We start from the raw sequence: 18,807 nt of genomic DNA, 5'->3' as shown, positions 1-18,807 counted from the left end.
TGCCGCTCCCACTGCTCCCTTCAGCAGTGTATTTCATCAGTCTGCCTGTTCTGTTCCCTTCTCTGGCTCTGGTGAATTCTCTCACCCTCCCGCACATCTGGGCTGTACCCCAGTTCTTGTATAAACAAATAAATAAATCCAAAAAAAAAAAAAAAAGGCAAGCAAGCAAGCTGAGCCTTATACTCCTTTGGAGTGTGAAGTAGGCTGCCTCCCAGGAAGGGGATGTGACAAAGGGCAAGGTAGCCATCTTCAACTGCATACAATTCATGGTGATAGCTGGCAGATGAAGGCTGTCAGCCTGTAGCTCTCCCAGATGCAGGGAGTCCCAAGGGGGCAATGGAGCACATCAGTTTTGACCACAGTTAGGAATACTTTGGGCTTCAAATAACAGGAAATCCAACCAACACTTGCTTAACAAATAGTTAATTTGACTAATAATTAACACAAACTATTTTTTGTAATAAGTCTAATTATTCAAATTTAATAATTAGTTTTTCTCACTTAATGTAAGGTCTGCAGGAGATGATTGCTCACATTAACATCTTTCCTATTCATCAGGAAAGAAAGAGACTTTCCCAAAAGCCCCCAGGAGACTTCTTATATCTCGTTGACCAGAACTGGATCACATAGCCACTCGTAGGTGCAAGGGAACTGGGAAAGTGGGAATAGGATTGTCATAATTTTGTGCCTGGGCAGTGACCATCGCTGCCCTGAACAGTATCTGGGTTCTGTTAGCTCAGAAGACGGGAAAGGACATTAGACATCCAACTAACAGCCTGCCACAAATAGACCTTGGTGAAATTATTTTGAATAGTTGGATGTGGACATAACTTGCTGAAACAGTCCCCATATTGCTGGACACTTGAGTATACCCAACCAGTTGCTGTATCCACTGGGCTGCCATGAACATCCTTGCCTACTCATTTCCTCAATTATTTCCTCAGGATGAAATGCCTTTCTCAGGACTTTGACGCAGATCAAGACATACCTGAGAAAGGCTGTACAAATTTATACTTCCAGGGGCAGTGAGTGCAAAGACCTCATTCCCCAGGATCATCACAGACACTGGATATTAACATTCTTATTATTTTCTTTTTTTTTTTCATGAAGATTTATTTATTCGTACATACAAGAACCAGGATACAAGTCAGACTCGTGGGAGGGTGAGAGGATTCACCAGAGACAGAGTGGGGAGCAAAACAGGCAGACTGATGAAATACACTGCTGAGGGGAGCAGTGGGCGAGACAGGAGAGGTCTGCCGCGCCATGTGGGTTTCTCGCAGGCCAGCCAGGATTGAACCCACGCTGCAGAGGCTGCGGACAGCTTCACAGTGCGGCGCTCAACTGCCTGCACCACCAGGGGAGGTCCCATTCTTGTTATTTTCATCAGATTTATATTCTTAAAAAAGTACTTTGTTTTAATTTGCATTTTTGATTACTTTGTATTCATCGTATCTGTTTATTTTTTTGAATTGTGGCCCCCAAATGGGCTTGCTTGGTTTTAGCATTTTGGAAATTATTGAGAGATCTTTAGTGTCTTGCTCTATTGTGAGGAAGAGGTTAGTCACACAGGTTATTGTTTGGTTAAATTAAGCTCCTGCATGATACTGACTCCTGGTCAAAGCATGAAACACCAATGTGTGGATCTCTATGTAATCAAGGGTCCAGAATTCCAGCGCAGCGGGACCCCGCTTGGCAGTATTATTTATTAATAACAATGAGATTGAAGAGTTGCACCTGGTCCTGGTGTGCTGCTGCCCAGTCCCCACCCCAGGGTTCCGCAGCAGGGATAGACCTAGGTGACCAGCAAAATATAAACCACCTCAGCAAAAACTTCATTTTAGGCTCCCTTATTCCAAAGTGTTCTGTGCACACATCAGTGGTTCCCGACCCACAAGACATCTGGTCTGGCCCTTCTAGAAAGACAAGGGGGGGGGGCATGTGCTTCGGTGTAGATGCTGACTCTCCATTCCCTCTCCAGCCCTTTCCCTGTAATAAATGGGTGGTTTGTGAGCATTGTCACCCGGGGTCCCGGGCGTCTTCTCCGGCAATTGAACTCTGTGGAGGTGCCACCGTTAGCGCACTTTCTGGTCCACTTCTGTACGTGTTCCCGGGCACCAGGGGACAAAAGGGCATATTGTCCAGTGTACGTGTTTATGTCCAGGAAGCTATTAAATAAGACTCACTAATTGTGTTATTAAGTGAACCTCTATCCTTCATATTTTGGCCTGATACGATTTCAATACCATTTTATTCTGGGTTTTGGTCTCAAGTTCTATTCATTTAACTATTTTGGTCTTTAGTTTCCCTTCATTTTGTCTGTTTTGCACTTTTCCCACTCTTTTGCATAGTATTTTATTTTATTTATTTTTAAAAAGATTTTTTAAGGTTTTTTATGCATACAAGAACTGGGGTGCAGGCGAGAGGTGTGGGGGAAGGCGGTGAGAAGATTCACCAGAGAAAGAGTGGAGAACAGAACAGGCAGATTTACTGAAACACACTGCTGAGGGGAGCAGTGGGCGAGGCAGGAGAGGTCCGCTGCTCCATGTGGGTCAGCTCCCTGGCCGGCTGGGGATCGAACTCATGCTGCAGTAGCTCCCAATATCTTCATAGTGCTAAGACTTAACCTCTTGTGCCACCAGGGAACCCCCCATTGTGAAATTATTTTAAATAACATAGGATAGATTTTTTTTAATCCAATCTGGGAAATTTTATTTTTAAATATGGGAGTAAGTGTCATTGATATTTAACATTAAAACAAGCATTTTTAGTTTATGGCGCTTTATTTGTTTCTGTGCTTTTTTTTAAAAAAAAAGATTTATTTATTTATTTATTTATTTATACAAGCACTGGGTACAGTCAGAAGCGCGGGAGGGTGAGAGGATTCACCAGAGCCAGAGCGGGGAACAGAACAGGCAGACAGAGGAGTACACTGAGGAGAGCAGCGGGTGGCAGGAGAGGTCTGCGCGCCATGTGGGACCCTCGCCCGGTGGCCGGGGATCGAACCGGCGCTGCAGAGGCTGCGGGCAGCTTTGCAACCCAGCGCTCAACCGCTGCGCCACTGGGGAGGCCCTGTGCTATTTTTTAAGGCTTCTTTGCTGTTTACTTTGCTTTATGTTTTTTTTCTCTTATGGGTACATGTTTTGCTTTTACCTTCTTCGTACTTTGGAAGGCATATATACTCCTTTTGAGGCTGTTAAGTATGACCTTTAAGCATTCTGTAGGCCTAGAGAAGGAGGTACACAAGATTGCTCTAACACCAAAGGACTCGGGACCCAATTTCCTGCTAGTCACAGATGGGATAATTTGAGACTCAATCGAGATAACTGCAGTGGATCAAAACACATCAAATAGATTGGAATCCATGAGTTCATATCACAAAAACAAAAAAACCCTTACTATTTACCTTTAAAGAAGAAAAAAACAATTGTTTTCCTTGAGAAGACTTGATGGCAGGAGCTATATTTGGAAAGCTGCTGAAGAAGATATATAAGCAGAACAAAGAAAAAACATTCTGTATCCTATATTTCTTAAATTACCAAAAAATTTATAATGAAATAATAGTCTTTAAGTTCTTCTGAGTGAGCCAGGTTGAGCTCACCTTTATTTTCCTCTCTGTCCTCTTGTTAATAAAACCTTAGATTGAGATACAGATTTATCATTTAGACTTTTAAAAACTAACTTTGTAGTTTTTACAGTTTTTCCCCTTGTTTTTAATTCTATTTTTTAACTCTTGTTATTGTGGCATATATATATTTTTAAAGATTTATTTATTTATGCATACAAGAGCTGGGGTACAGGCCAGAGATGCGGGGGGCGGGGTGAGAGGATCCACCAGAGACAGAGCGGGGAACAGAACAGCAGACTGACCGAAACACACTGCTGAGGGGAGCAGCGGGCGAGACAGGAGAAGTCTGCCTCGCCATGTGGGTTTCTCCCTGGCCGCGGGGATTGAACTCCTACTGCAGAGGCTATGGATTGCTTCATAGTGCAGTGCATAACCCCTTGCACCACCAGGGAGGCCCTGTGGCATATATTTCTATTAAAATTTTTTTGAAGAAGGCATAGATAAAATGCTTTTGAACCCTAGCAATTCACTGTGTGGGCTCAGATGTCAGATTGCCCAGGCGCCATCGAGGCTCTGACAGGAGTTACCTAACCTCTCTGGGCTTCTTTCCTCATCTGCAAAATGAAGATTGCAAGAATTCCTGACTTGAAGGGCTGTTGGTGGAGTGAATGACCCTGTACCTACAAAGCAATTAGAACTGTGCCTGTCAACAGTGGGTGCTTGGTATTTGTTAGCTGTCCTGGTGAAAGACCATCAGGCAGAGTGGACCATGGACGACCGACCATAAGGCTGTTGCTCCGGTGTCTTCTGAAAGCTGACGTGACAGAGAAGTCTGAAACAAAACTGACCCTGCTGTCTTCCGGGCTAGCGCTTAAGAGCTCTGGGCAGACTGTCTTGGTCACACTGGCTCCCCAGCTCACACAGCATGTGGGACCTTGGGCAAGCGACTTGACCTCTGCTCCTTGCTGGCATGCGTGAAGAGGGGCAACTCGTAGACCTCCCCGTCATGGACTCTGTGCATTTGTCGGCCAAACCAGCCTTCCTCGCCTTTGTTTGTTTCTATTTTCTACGCCAGCCTTTCCATTCTGGAGGAAACTTCTAATCATGGTCTCCCCAGTCACCGGCCAATGAATGCTCTTACTCCATTCTCTTGGCTGCCGTGCTCAGTCCAGGTGTTGGGCCCAGACTGTAAAGACAGTCGAAGTCTGTCAGCGGTGAAACCAGGAGAGAGACTCCCTGGCTTCTGGATTACTGGGTTAGGATAATGTGAGCTGGGAGCTGCCCGCCCAGGCCTGGAGGAAGCCTGTCCGCAGCGGGAGAAGCTCCCGGGCCTGGAGAGCCCGCGTGGCAGGAAGGGGTGCGCAGGCAGCGGCCGAGCAAAGGGATCCTGGCAGGGTGGCTGGAGCTCCTGTACCCAGTCGACGGGAAGGCCAGCGCCGCCACTTGACGGGGCCGCGGTGAGGGTTGGCTGAGAGAATTCGTGGAAAGCACCAGGCAGCTTGCGGAGCACAGCCAGTCCTCACTACATGAGGATTTGCTGTCTCCTGTCTTCATGCCTGAAGGAGATTCCCCCCTTGTCGTCAAAAATGGTGGCCAATGTGTCTATGTGAAGAAAGTTAATTTTCCTGAAAGGTGGTAAGTTCTTTCTGTGTGTTGATACAGAGCTTCCTAAAATTTCAGAAAATCTTTTTCTAAAATCCCTTTCACTACTCGTCTCTAGGCGTGCACGGCAAGGGTCCGTGTGATGGTGTCCGTCGTTCTCCACGTCTGTCTGCCCTCATCATTCCCTCTCCTCGCCTCTGCGTGTTGAGCTCGTGGGGTGAGGCCACGGCTGAGAGTATCAGCTCCACTAACAGTTGACCTCTTGTTCTTCTCTCAGCCCTGCTGGGCCAGATAAGCCGGGGGCGGGGTGGGGGGAACTCTAGGCCACTGGCTGCCCCAAGCTCGGCTCCTTCATATGGTTCAGCAGAAGGACGTGTGTCTCCACTTCCCGGCCCTGGTCTTTGTAGCAGCAGTGCTGGCAGGTGACAGACTGACTTCTCAGGGACAGACTTCGGCAAGGTCAGCAGGAGAGTGACAGCTCTGCGGGCTCCCAGAAACCCCTGTGGCGTCAGCCTTGTTGGAAATGCAGAATCTCAGGCCCCATCCTGGACCCACGAATCAGAAGGCCCATTTTCACAACATCCCTGGGGGTCTTGTGTGCATATCAAGGTTTGAGAAACTGCTCCAGAGCAAAGACTCAGTTTAACCCTCTTGTTCATAGCCCATTTTCGGGGGTCTACTTGTGAAGTCATTTTGTACAGAGAAAGGCTTTCCAACCGCCTCACCAGCCAGATCACGTCATGCTCTTACTCTCTTTTCCGTTACTTCATTTTCTTGTTTTAAAAAAAGAATTATTTATGCAGACAAGATCTGGGGTACAGGCCAGAGGTATGGGGGATGAGAGGACTCACCAGAGACAAGAGTGGAGAGCAGAACAGGCAGATGGACTGAAATACACTGCTGAGGGGAGCAGCGGGCAAGACAGGAGAGGTCTGCTGTGCCATGTGGGTTGCTCCCTGGCCAGGGATCGAATTCATGCTGCAGTGGCTGGCAATAGCTTGATAGCGCCATGTCTTTAACCCCTGAGCCACCAGGGAGGCCCCCATTACTTCATTTTCATGTGACTGTTACCTCAGTATAATGCTATTACCATAAAGTGGGGCCGCCAGTCGAGGGCACCTACTCGTCTTGTGTGTGCAATCCACACTTTATTAAAACCTTAAGCCTATTTAGTCTCTCTTGCTGTGTTCTTGGCTCTCCTCACCTTTTTGAGAATTCCAAAACTTGCCATAGTTGTCAACAGCGTCTGTTTGTTCTTGTCTTCATAAGAGCTGAATGATTTAACTGCTTTTTCCTGAGTTTAGTGACTCAACTTGATTTCACTCACTAGCCTTGAGATGCTTCCTTTTTCCAACATAGTATCATTATTGCCCACCCAACAGTAGCAAAATATTAATGATTAATAATCTCACTTTATTCTGACCAAACTCTATAAGGTTAGTAAGGTTGGTTGCCACCTGGTACCCTGGTGGCACCAGGGTTAAGTTGCAGCACTATCAAGCTGTCACCAGCCACCATGGCCTGAGTTCCATCCCTGGCCAGGGAGCTGACCCACAGGGAGCAGCAGACCCTTCCTGTCTTGCCAACTGCTCCCCTCAGCAGTGTATTTCAGTAGATCTGCCTGTTTTGCTCACCACCCTGTGTCTGGTGAATCCTCTCACCCCCTGCATCCCTGGCCTATACCCCAGTTCTTGTATGCATACATAAAAATAAATCTTAAAAAAAAACACCAAAGTATCTGTAACAGCAGGTGACTGTTCCAAGTGTGACTTCCGCTCTCAGCTCCTCCCAGTGACCTTGAACTCCTCGCAAGCCCTGAGGTCTAATGAAACTGCGGTCATGTTATTCACCCCCTAAATCGCCCTTCTGCTCATCTTTCCATCATGATGAATGGCATCATCCTGCGCCCTGTGGCTAAATCAGACTCCGACTTGTTTGGGGCCATCCCTTCTGGGCACCTCCTCCGCTCAGCCCCCCACTGAGTTCTGCCAGCCGTAACCTCTGGAGCACATCCTAAGTCCATTTACTTCTCTGGTGCAGCGTCAAGGCTCCCCATGGCCCCAGCCCCCTTGGTGAGTGTCCCCTCCCACCCTTACCCCCCTACAAGCACCAGAAAATCTTTCACCTTAAACCACACCAGCCACTTACCTAGAACCCTTCGATGTCTTCCCATTTTCCTTAGAACAAAACGCAAACGCCTCACTGGGCCTTGGGATTCGTTGGCCTGGTGTGATCTGGCCCAGGACCTCTCCTGTCTCATCTTGTGTTACAGTCACCACCTTCTTCCCCTCAGTCCGAGGCCCTGGTCTTCTCTCGCCTCTCTGCTGCCCAGTGCTTTTCTGCAGCAGCGCTTCACACTCCTGCCCACTCTCTGCTCTTAGTCTTGTCTCCCTCAGCCTTTCTGGCTACATGTGTGTGTATGCGGCGTGTGTGCCTTCTTTAGAGACCTCCCTAGCCTTCCCGTCAGAACTGGCTCCTCCCTGGCGGTCTCTCCAGCGCTGGTCTGCTCTGGGGCAGTCGTGAGGGGCCAGCGTCTGTTCACTCTGTGCCAGGGTGTGATGACTGCCTCACACTGAGGGTCGAGAATGTGAGGCATTTCGTTCCGACACCTGGCACGGTGACTGACACGCAGGAGTTGTTCGTGGGCATGTGGTGAAGAACTAAATCTTTTGGTCCTTTTCTTCTGCATTCTGGGAAAGCATCTCAAGGATGTCATTCACGTCAGTTGGTGAATTTCTACAAACACCCTTTCTGTTCTTTACTGGCTACCTATGGATTTTCATTCCTGTTTGTTTCCTTTGGAATTCTTTGAGTCTTTCTGTGAGTCAACTACCTTTTCAACTTTGCTCTTCATCTTTTGCCTCCTGGGCACAAAGGTTATGATTATTTGCAATCCTTTGAAGATGCCAAATAGTTTGACTTTTTCTTCTGGCCCTGAAAGCAAGTAATTTTCCAGAAGTATTTCCTTTCTGTGAGTCTTCCAACCATACATTTTTATCCCAATGTCTTTGTTTGTAGACCTTAATTTGTTTTTTCTCTTCAACCACACACAATAAGACCCTTGCGGTTTCAGTGTGTCAACAGAGGGCTGCCTTCGGTCCCAACTTGCAGCCTTTTAGGTAGTGGTTCCACCGTCTCAATGAATCTGCGGCTGGAAAAGTGCAGTGTTGATGGGCGCAGCTTCCAGTTCACGCTTCACCCTCTTTTTTTTTTTTAAGATTTTTTTTTTAATTTATTTATACAAGCACGGGGTACAGACCAGAGGCGTGGGAGGGTGAGAGAATCCACCAGAGACAGAATGGGGAGCAGAACAGGCAGAAGGACCGAAATACACTGCTGAGGGGAGCAGCGGGCGAGACAGGAGAGGTCTGCTGTGCCATGTGGGACTCTCCCTGGCTGGCCGGGAATCGAACCAGCGCCGCGGAGGCTGCGGACAGCTTCACAGTGCTGCGCTCAACCCGCTGTGCCACCAGGGAGGCCCATGCTTCACCTTCTAACAGGCTTTCCTTACTATACCTCCTTGTACTCTGGTCGCTATGGCCTTCCCCTCATTGTCTGCTCCAGTACTAGAAGCCGATGACAGTCAGTGGGAGAGGATACATTTTACATTTTACACCCCATCCAGCCTGCTCTTACTTCCTGACTACTGGGGTTCATCACAGGGGTCCTCTGTGTCCACATATAAATGTGAAAAGAGGGCCTCCCGGTGGCGCAGCAGTTGAGCGCTGGGTTGCGAAGCTGCCCGCAGCCTCTGCAGCGCCGGTTCGATCCCCGGCTGCTCCCCGGCCACCGGAGGAGGGTCCCACATGGCGCGCAGACCTCTCCTGCCGCCCGCTGCTCCCCTCAGCAGTGTACTTCGGTCCTTCTGCCTGCTCTGTTCCCCGCTCTGGCTCTGGTGAATTCTCTCACCCTCCCGCGCTTCTGACTGTACCCAGTGCTTGTTTGTATGTATGTATGTATGTATGTATAAATCAATAAAAATCAATCAATCAATAAATCTTTTAAAAAAAATGTAAAAAGACAGTGGGTGGACTGGGGTGGGGGAGGGAGGCAAAAGGGTTTTGAGATGAGGGGCAAAACTCAGGAATCCTGCCTCACAGGATTCCTCCTCGGTATCAAGAGCGCTGCGGGCCCAATCCTTTGGCTAGTGAAGGCCCGGATATCTGAGTCAGGACACAGCTGGTGGAGCAAGGAAAATGTAACTTAAAAAAATTTTTCTCCAGTTGCTCTTTCATGAAGAGAAGCCTGAATATTCCGTAAGGAAGAAGTATAGATCTACTTTTCTGTCTAACTCCATTTGCCTTAAAATTATTTTCAAGGCTGCTCACAATTTTATATTATGTTGTCTATCAATCTCTTGTTATTTTAATGGGTTTTTAGTCTTTTCCTGTAAGGTCATGGGATATTTTAGTGAAAAGTTGTGAGGAATTTCTCTGGAGAGCTGTAAGATCCAATTTTTCTCTTATCCTCTTTCAACAAAGAAATCTGCAGATCCACAGAATATCATAAATATTACTTTTTTTTTTTTTTTGCTTAACATCTGCTCCCATAGCTCTGTCAGTGAGGAATTCATCATTCCCAAAGCATTCCATATGCTTTTCCACTCTGCATTTACCCATGCAATTTCCCCTGGCACAAATCCTCTTCATTTTTTGGCCTCTAGCAACTCAAGAACAGGATGTTTCGATCCTCCTCTTGTTTTTGAGCCTGAGGACACTGTGGGACTCCATGTTTGTGAGTACAAACATTCTAATCAGAATCATGCCAACATTGATGAAATTTTATGAAGAACATATTTTCTTGAGCAAACAAATCTATTTCATTATCTCCTATCAATTTCCTATATACTTCAGGTAAAATGTTTCTAATGTTATGTTTTTGTTTTACCAAAATTATATTCATCTGGAAAATTCTTAATCTTGTAAATGTCACCGCGAAGAATTATTTTAAATTTTGTCTAAATAAAGTGTTTTAAATTTTAACCTCTTACGAGTGAGCTTACTTTATGACAATTATGTCTACCAATTTCTTGTGGTGCAAATTTTGTGGGTCTAAATTTTTCTAAGAGGATGTGACTCTACTCAGAGTTTTGAGTCAATACAAACTGCAGCAGATAGTACATGGTGGCCCTTCCACACCCCCTTGTCACTCAACCTTCTGCACTTGAGAATGGTGGTTGGTTTCCAAGGGCAAAAGCCTGCAAGCCCCACCTGCAGGCTCTCTCTCAGCTGGCCACCGTGGGCCAAAAGTGCTGAGGAGTTACTGTGCCTGGGACAATCGCTAAGCCAATGGCAGGTAAGAGTTGGAGGAATACCCGGCTCCCTCACCCCTATCCTCTGGTGGGATGACTCTGAGGTATAGTTTTCACACTGCCTTTTCAGGGGGTGGGATAGAAGGGGAGGGAATTGAATGTGGTCACCCCCAGTGGAGAACTGCTGGATGATGCAAACTTTAATGGTTCATCCCATCCCTGTCTTACCTCTCCCCTCCCTACTGATGCTTTCTGGAACGACCTCTCAAATAACTTGTACTCTCATTCTCGCTAGCCTCAAGAGGACTCAGCTTTCAGGGAGCCCAGCCTACAACTACAAATATCATTGTGTAAAGTTTTTGCCATTGTCAGTTTTATTGTGTTGATTATTTTTATGGAGAGAATTTTCAATGGTGTTTTTAATTGAGTTAAAAAATTGTTTCCAATGACTTAAAATTAGTCTTCACTCATTTTTTTCTAATTCATAACAAATTTTACTAGGTGCTGTTTTGTGTTGTTTATTTCTGCCGGTATTAAGAACCACTTGAAGACTGATGGATTGTGTTTAATAGAAGGTAAGGCTGGGATCTGGGAACATGCCTGGGTCAGGATCTCTGCCTGTGCTTTTTGGTAATCCTCTCTTGAAAACCCTTTCCCATATCCTCCACCTAGAAAAATTCTACTTAATCTCCATGACCAAGTAGAAATGCCAATTTCCGCATGAAACTTTTCCTGGCATCAGTAAGTAATTGTAACGTCTGCGCTCCCAGAGCACCCTGCTTTTTTCCTCTGTTTAGCACCTTTTCCTGCCTTAAGTGATTTTCAGCTGCATGTTTCCTCATTAAGAGCAGAGCGGATCTTGTGGGGTTTTTTCCCTCCCACCGAACTTCCATCCCATGGCACCCACATGGTAGGCTTCCAACAACAGTTTGAATCTATATCCCATTACAGAAGATGGATATCATACCCAGATCTCAGGAAAATGATGGCTTTTCATTTTGGTTAACTTTTGAATAGGGTTTCTTTTAAATCTGTAATGCATACCATGTCTTTCTCAACATCTTTATCAGCTTCTCTCAAAATATATTTGGTTCTTAATCATGTCTCTCCATCAGTATAGTTCCCATCTTTTTTGCTTTCTCTAAATTGCTTTATTTGTTTTTCACATGTAATGAAACTTTATAATATGGGTTTTAAAAATTGCTCCAATAATAAAAAGATCCCTGGTCACCAACAAAGAATAGTTGATGAGGAATCCTTCAAAGTCCATAATGAAACACAAAAATACCATTGAAAAATGCATAAACGACATGAACAGGTATTCACAGAACATACATGGCTAATAGACATGTGGAAAATTACTCAACACTCACTGTAATCAAAGAAATAAGTAAATACAGTTTCACCCGTTACACCTAGCTAGCGATTATTGGGAGTTGTAAAAAAAACTCACTGCTGATGCGGGTGGACTACTGTACAACTTTCCTGGAGCTTAATTTGCCGCACTTGCCGGGAGTTTCAATAGTTCATTTTTAAATTTCATCTTTAGAAAACTGTATTAAGGAAAGTGAGAAATGTGGATGTTGTAATACATGTTAATCAAATGAAAGCACTACTTTTAAATGTGGTATGGTTCATAGTAGGGGCCAGGTTAGAGAAATTATGGTAGAACTATTACAACATGGTATAGCCATAACATAGAACACTAATATGGACTCGCGAAATTGTGTCTAACCATTTTATGTGCCAATCAGATAGAAAACTATATACCGATCCCCACAATTCTGATCCTGCTGGGTTTTTATTGATGCCTTATTTTCCTGGGTATGGGGTCACTTTCCTGATTACTTGCATTTCTCATAATTTTTTTTTGTTGTAAATTGTATCGTAGACAGTGTGGTAGCAATTCTAGATTCTGTGCAATTCTTTTTGCTTATGTGTTTTCACTCTTCACCCACATCCCTCGTCCCACTGGATGTCTCTGCTTAGCGTGGGTTTTAAATTCGTTTGTATTTTTAAGCTTGGATTCCCAGGGATCACTGGGCTTAGTGGTCAGCCTATGATTGATCAGAAATTAATCAATTAATTAAACCTTGAGTCAATAAGGTTTCCACCCATTGCTGAAAGTATGTGTGTGGCCTGGGAAATGCAATCAAAATCTGAGTAGTTTCCAAGTTTATTCTAGCTTTTTTCTGTTTGCAAGGCCTCACAGCCAGGGACCAGTAGCTCACTAACCTTTTACAGTCTCCCCATAGGTGCACACAGCCTTGCCAGGAGCAACAGCCTTCAGAACCACCAAGAGTAAAGTAGGCTGTCTCCTCTGAGGAGCTATTAAATCTCTGGCCAGTCTGCCAGTCTACTGCTAAACCTAAGCACTACTGAGACCTCAGACTAGCTGCGATGTCAGCCACACTGACATGGAATTCTCCACACTTCACTCCAAATAAAGGCAGCCCCTTGGGGAGTCTTGGTGGAACTTCTGTGCTGCAGAGCTCGGGCAAGGGGTGCTGGGATGCGAGCAGCCCCAGGCAAAACCATCACAGGCTCCCACAAGTGTTATTGGGTGGAGTTCAGTACCCTTTCTTGAAAAAATACTTCTCCTTTGACACCTTTTTATCAATTTCCAGTCTTTTGTGTGTGTGTGTGTTGTGTGTGTGTGGTGTGTGACAAGTCTGTTCAGTTTTATTATTGCTTTTTAGGGAGATTGCTGAGCTCCTTACTTGGCCATTCTGGAAGTCCTGCTCCTTAAAACAGTACAAGTTGTACAAATTACAGGAATTCATCCTATTCCTGGGGGGAGAAGTGGGACCTTCCTTGGGATGTGAAATCTCCAAGTTAATGTCACCTAGGCAAATGTTGATTTCAGCTTGGAAACTAACTGAACCTGTTGGAGGAAGTCCTATTTTATACCCCCACATACTTGCTCAGGGGGTGTGTTTTGGAAGCCCCTCTTCCCTCTTCTCCTCTTGGCTTAGTCTGGTGAGTGAGGAGGGGGGTGGTTTCCTTGTCTGTCAGGTTCCCCGCCGCCATTATGATGTGTGACTTTGTCCTTAATGAACAGCTCCCTTGCTTGCCTAGATGAGTCTTAAGAGATTTATTTGATTTATCAGCATCCCCCCCCCCCCAGTCCTCACGTACCTTTCTAGGCATCATCTAGAGCTCACAAAAGGCCTGTTCTCTCCCCCACCATCCTGCCTCTTTCTTACACACTCACACTCATTTTTATGTACACTCATGTGTGCCCGGTCACGTACACGCATGTACACTCTCACGTGCTTGCACCTCCCTGCTACTTTTTGTTTCTCCTTGCTCATTCCTTTATTTCTCTTCATTGTTTAATGTAACTGATTTTTGGTCTTTGCCTTTCTATTGTAGATTGTACCAGATCTCAACACCGTCGTGTGGGTCTGGCAGTCACTTGTAAAGCAAGAGACAAAACAGGATGATAAGAAAGGGACGAAGATGGGCAAGAGGTCTCCTGCTGCCACTGTGGCTCCCCAGTGCGGTGAGGACTCCCGTGGCCTGCAGTGGAGCAGAGGCCAGCAGAATGGCTACTGTCTAGGGGGGCCTGTGAAGGCCTCCCTGCTGTGAATGAAGCCTGGGTTCCTTTGTTGCTTGGGAGGGAGAATTTGAATGGAGTTGCAGGTTGAATTTTAACGTCTTCTTAGAGATGTGCTCACAATTTATGCCACCACTGTACCTCAAAAGACTTGAAGAACAGTGACTGCATGTCTCTGGCCTTTCCAGGGTGTGGTTGGGGGGCTCTCTCAGCATGTTAATGTGGGTACAAGGTCCCCCCATAATAAGATGCACTGACTCAGCCCTTGTTAGTGGGCAGGTGATAGGCTCTGTGTCTGCCAGGCCGGGCCCTGCTGTGCCTCCATTGTTCAGCCAAGGACACAGGGACAGGGCAGCTTCATGACACCTGCTGAGTCCGCTGCAGGGAAACGAAACCCGGCTGTTTGCACAGGCCTGACTTTCTTCCCACAGCGCCTCCTTCCATCTGGCTCCCTGCGGGCCTTTCCACAGCGTCCGTGTGCAGTCCATGTGCTGGGGACTGGGAAACAGAGCTGCCAAGCAGCGTACCTGTCACTGTTGAGGACTTCCCTAATGTCTGCTGTTTTATTTTGTTCAGATGATGCAGAGACCATTCTTCTGAAAGCGGCCCTGCTCCAGGTCATATGCCTTTACCAGAAGGTGGTGCCGCATGTGGTCATGCAGTACAACTTCGACTTCAGCAAGCTGCTGAAAGGTGCGTCTGAGCCAGCGCAGGCACCTTCTACCATGTGTGCCAGGGGCGAGGGAGGAGCTGAGGCGCCAGATTAGAGCCCCAAAGCTGAGGAGCGAGGACTGGTGGGGAGCTTGGCCAGCGTGCTGCTCCTCCGGCCTGGTTAACTTTATTTGGACTGAGATCTTAAATAGATGGTCTTTCTTAATTAAGTATCAGATGACTGCTTAGCAGTGAAAGAAGGGAGAAACAGCAGTTTGAGTTGCCTGCAGTGACTGATTGACAGTTGAGGTCAGAGAGGCCAACCCTCATCTCATGCCTTTGCACAGGGGCTGCAGAAAGCACAGCCCTTGGCAGGCGCTCTGCCTCCTGCTCATGGCTCACTCGGCAAGGTAGGCGCACACCACGCTTGAACAGGCTGTCTAGTGAAACTGACTTTATAATTGGGCTTGCCAAAGAGCCTTGCGGAAGTGCCCCTCTTTGAGTTTTTTAAGACATTGAAATGGTCCTATATCCAAAGGCTATGATTAGCTTTTTATTGTTTGAGGGCAAAAGTTCTCTTTGCCAGGAGCACAAGTAATTTACTAGAATGTGGTCACTTAGTATTTAGTAGCTGTGTCCTTCCCAAGCAAAGGGCCTGGAAATCAGGCCAGAGCACAAGAACCAGTTTCCAGCTTGGGGAGCCACAGTCTACCCCGAGAGTCTTTGTGGTCTGGGAGTGAGGCCATCCAGGACGAGGTGACATTATGTAGGGCCACACCTGGAGGGCATCCTGGTGGGGGTGGGGCTTCCAGCAGAGGGAAAGACTGCTTCGGTCAGTAGAATCTGGGCTTTTTGGTTGAAGGATCTGGCTAGACTTCAGGAGGCGGGGTCATGTCAGGTGAGGCATGTTGGGCAGTCGCCTTAGGTGGGCACAGAGCAGGGGAGATGGACCCCGCTTCCTTCCTTTTTATTTCCAAACAGGAAGTACCTAGCTCCTCCTCTGGCAGGGGTGGCAGCTGGGTGGGCACCCACCTCCTCACCACTTCTCATCTGTTGTTCCCCTCTCCGCCTGCAGGCATCACCTCCGAGCAGGGCCTTCGAGAGGAGGTGCCCCCCATTCTGCAGCACCACATGCTGCAGGTGGCGCTGGAACTGCCTGCCAGCAAGCTGTTATGGTTAAAGGCCCAGGTAGGAGCGGAGGCTCCCGACTGCTCTCTTTCACTGACCTACTGGGTTTGTTGACCTTCTGACCTGGGACTTTCAAACTGGATCAGGACCCTGGCGAGCCTGGATCCTGAAGGGGGACATCAGTTCTCTGTTTCGAGAGGGTTGTTCAGAGCAGAGCTAGGCCATCTGTGAATCTCTTTGCTTTTGCAAATTAAGGTGCTTAATGTCTCTTTACTGAACTACATTGCTGGGTTTTAGCATTTTGGGGGGGGGAGCGCTTAGCATTTTTAATCTTGACCATTTTATGTTTTCCTTGTCATTTTTTTTTTAATTTTTTAAGATTTATTTATTTATACAAGAGCTAGGGTACAGGCCAGAGGTGCGGGAGGGTGAGAGGATTCACCAGAGACAGAGTGGGGCACAGAACAGGCAGACAGATTGAAAGCACTGCTGCGGGGAACAGCGGGCAAGACAGAAGAGGTCTGCTGTGCCATGTGGGTGTCTCCCTGGCCGTCTGGGAATCAAACCAGCGCTGCAGAGGCTGCGGACAGCTTCACAGCACTGCGCTCAACCCGCTACGCCACCAGGGAGGGCCTGTCTTTTAAGACTTCTGGGACAGTATAATATCGAGCCATAAAGGGGACTCAAAATGCAACCTGTGTATTTAAATATGGGGTACTGTTATCTCTTCTATCCAAAAGGGAAAATGACCAAGCAAAATTAGGCATCATGTTTTTAGTTGTCAGGTGGTTTTTCAGATGCCTTGGGTCTTATTTACTATCTTGTGGGAAACCAGTAGCCTGGGAAGTATGTGCTGTTTCCAGGAAGGCCAGAGATGGCAGTGGTGCTGCGCTCTCTGTTTTTTTCCCCAACCTCGAGAGTTCTTAGTGATGTGTGCCTGCTTGACACCAGGCCTGCTTTACCCCAACTCCTCGACGCCCTGGGAGAGGCAAGGCAGCTGGAGCACAGAGGTTAGGACAGTTCTGAGGGCCCAGCTGTCAGAGGAGGATCCACAATTAGACCCGGCAGTGCTGCCATAGTCCCTTTGAGGACACCACCACCCACCCCAGGGAGACGACCAGCTTGGAACCTTTGGGTCTTCTCCCAGCTGAACAGGGCCAGTGAAACAAAGACCTCTTTCTTTGGAAGAACTGGTGTTAAAATAATTTAAATTCAGTCCCCCATACCACCCCAGTCTGTTAGGCTTCATGAGCGCCAGCACTTCCCGTGTTCAGGATCATCAGGGGCTGCAGGGGACGCCCCAGAGACATGGTTGGTGGAGTTTGGAATTGGGTTCTGTGTAAGACCTATACCAAAAGCCCACTGGCCTTTGTCAGAGGCTGTCTCTATAAGGTGGTGTTGGGTCAGTACCACATCCGCTGAAATGCAGCACGAACGGCCTTCGGCGAGTCCCCCAGCCTGGGCTTTGTTTTCCCACCAGCCGGCAGGCAGGGTAGCGACTGCACCCGGTCCCTGGGATTCATTCCCCACTTGTCCATCACGCAGTCTGTTACCTCCTCATGTCTATGTGTGAAAAACTGGGTAATAGTCATCCCTACCACCCAGGATTGGTGGGCAGGTTGATTTTATCTGCCCAGGATAAAAGGCATGAGTGTGAATAAAACCAAGGTGGTGCCAGCATACACAGAGGGCCGCTGTGCTTCTGTTACTGTTCCTCTCTCGCTGCTAGTACTACAGCTGCTGTTGGGGGTTTGGGGTGAGTTGCCTAACTCCTGAGGTTCCTCATGTATAAGATCTCAGCAGTCTTGCCAAGGTGTGGTCAGAACAGGGTAAGGCGAAGGCTGGCGGTATCCTGGGTGTGCTGCACCTTTGTCACAAGCCGCGGCCTCCTGACGTGTGTTGCATTCTATTGTTCAAACTCCAGGAAGGCCCAGATGCAGAGATTATTGGAGGAGAACGATCTGTGTTTTATTTACTGATGAAAATGTTTGTGACCAGCAGCCATTTGCAGCTCAAGTTATCAACTAAACTCCTAATCACTAAGGTGAGCGCCCTCCTGCCAGCGCGTGTTCGGGCAGTGCTCCGCCCTGGCCCCCTGAGTGGGTGCTCAATCGGCCCTCGCCACATCTGGGCTGTCTTAGGACTGTTCAAGTTTAACTCATGTCTTATATGTGGCTGCATTCCCGAGAGGCTGCGTGGTGACCTGGAAAATGGGTGGGCTTCAAAGTCCTTTCTAGGGTTGTTTTGGTTCTGCCCTTTCTTGGGGTCTACTGGGGAACCGTCTTAACTTCTCTGACTGGCTTCCCCTTGGGGAGTGGGAGTAATGAAGCCAGAGGACTATGGAGGAGATGAAACATGGGGAGCAGTGTGGGCTGTTCCAGCACATAGTGGCTCCCAGTGCTGAGTTCAAGGAGGAGAAATGAGGCATTTGGCATTTGTTTCTCTCCTCTGCCTTCTCATACTTGACGCTAACCTTTCTGGACTGCAGCAGCCCTGCTGGGGCAGCAGGAGATCTCGTCCTTATTTTGTTGTACGGCAAACACTGGGGGAGGGAGCACAGGAATCACAGTCCCCATTTTTTAAGGTGTGGGTCACCTTACGGCCTTAACCTCACCTGAGCTGATTTAAGGACATGTACATCTAGGTCTTGGCCTCAGCAGGTTGCCATTTTCTCCTGGGGTCATAATCCCTGACAGCAGTCGGTAGGGGAGGCCCGTTGTGTTTGCCCAGTGCTCTCCGTGGCAGGGTTCGTGCGGTGGCACTGCTTAAACCCTAGTCTTTTATCAGGCCATTGTGCGATGTCATTCATCACCCACAGCTCAAGTCCTACCTTACAGCAAAGTCAGCTCTCTTAGGAGTGGCAGGTGCTTCTTGCCAGGGCCACATTGAGGTGGTGTGACGTGAGGAAATGGAAAATTTCATGCAGGCTGAGGTTTTTGTCAAGTAGCTGTCAGGGGTCAGGTTGTGCACATTTTCCTACATCTCTGAAAATCCTGGTAGAAAATCAGACTCCAAAGTAGCAGCTGATTTGTTTCTCCTTTCATTGTT

The 18,807-nt window shown here is 47.4% G+C and overlaps 1 protein-coding gene across 1 annotated transcript in view; it reads left to right on the top strand.

Annotated features, from left to right (window-relative positions):
• The first annotated feature begins 1,939 nt into the window (after positions 1–1,939).
• LOC119245732 (nucleolar pre-ribosomal-associated protein 1-like) overlaps positions 1,940–18,807 on the top strand; it is a 23,983-nt gene continuing 7,115 nt past the window's right edge. The window contains exons 1-5 of the mRNA XM_037511698.1: positions 1,940–2,146; positions 13,797–13,926; positions 14,557–14,673; positions 15,707–15,819; positions 17,684–17,858. Coding sequence (XP_037367595.1) covers positions 1,940–2,146; positions 13,797–13,926; positions 14,557–14,673; positions 15,707–15,819; positions 17,684–17,858 — 742 coding nt within the window. The remainder of the gene's footprint in view (positions 2,147–13,796; positions 13,927–14,556; positions 14,674–15,706; positions 15,820–17,683; positions 17,859–18,807) is intronic.

Source organism: Talpa occidentalis, unplaced genomic scaffold, assembly GCF_014898055.3.
Source record: "Talpa occidentalis isolate TD23 unplaced genomic scaffold, MPIMG_talOcc4v2.1 talOcc4.15, whole genome shotgun sequence".
Taxonomy (NCBI): Eukaryota; Metazoa; Chordata; class Mammalia; order Eulipotyphla; family Talpidae; genus Talpa; species Talpa occidentalis.
This window is presented reverse-complemented; position numbering and strand designations above follow the sequence as displayed.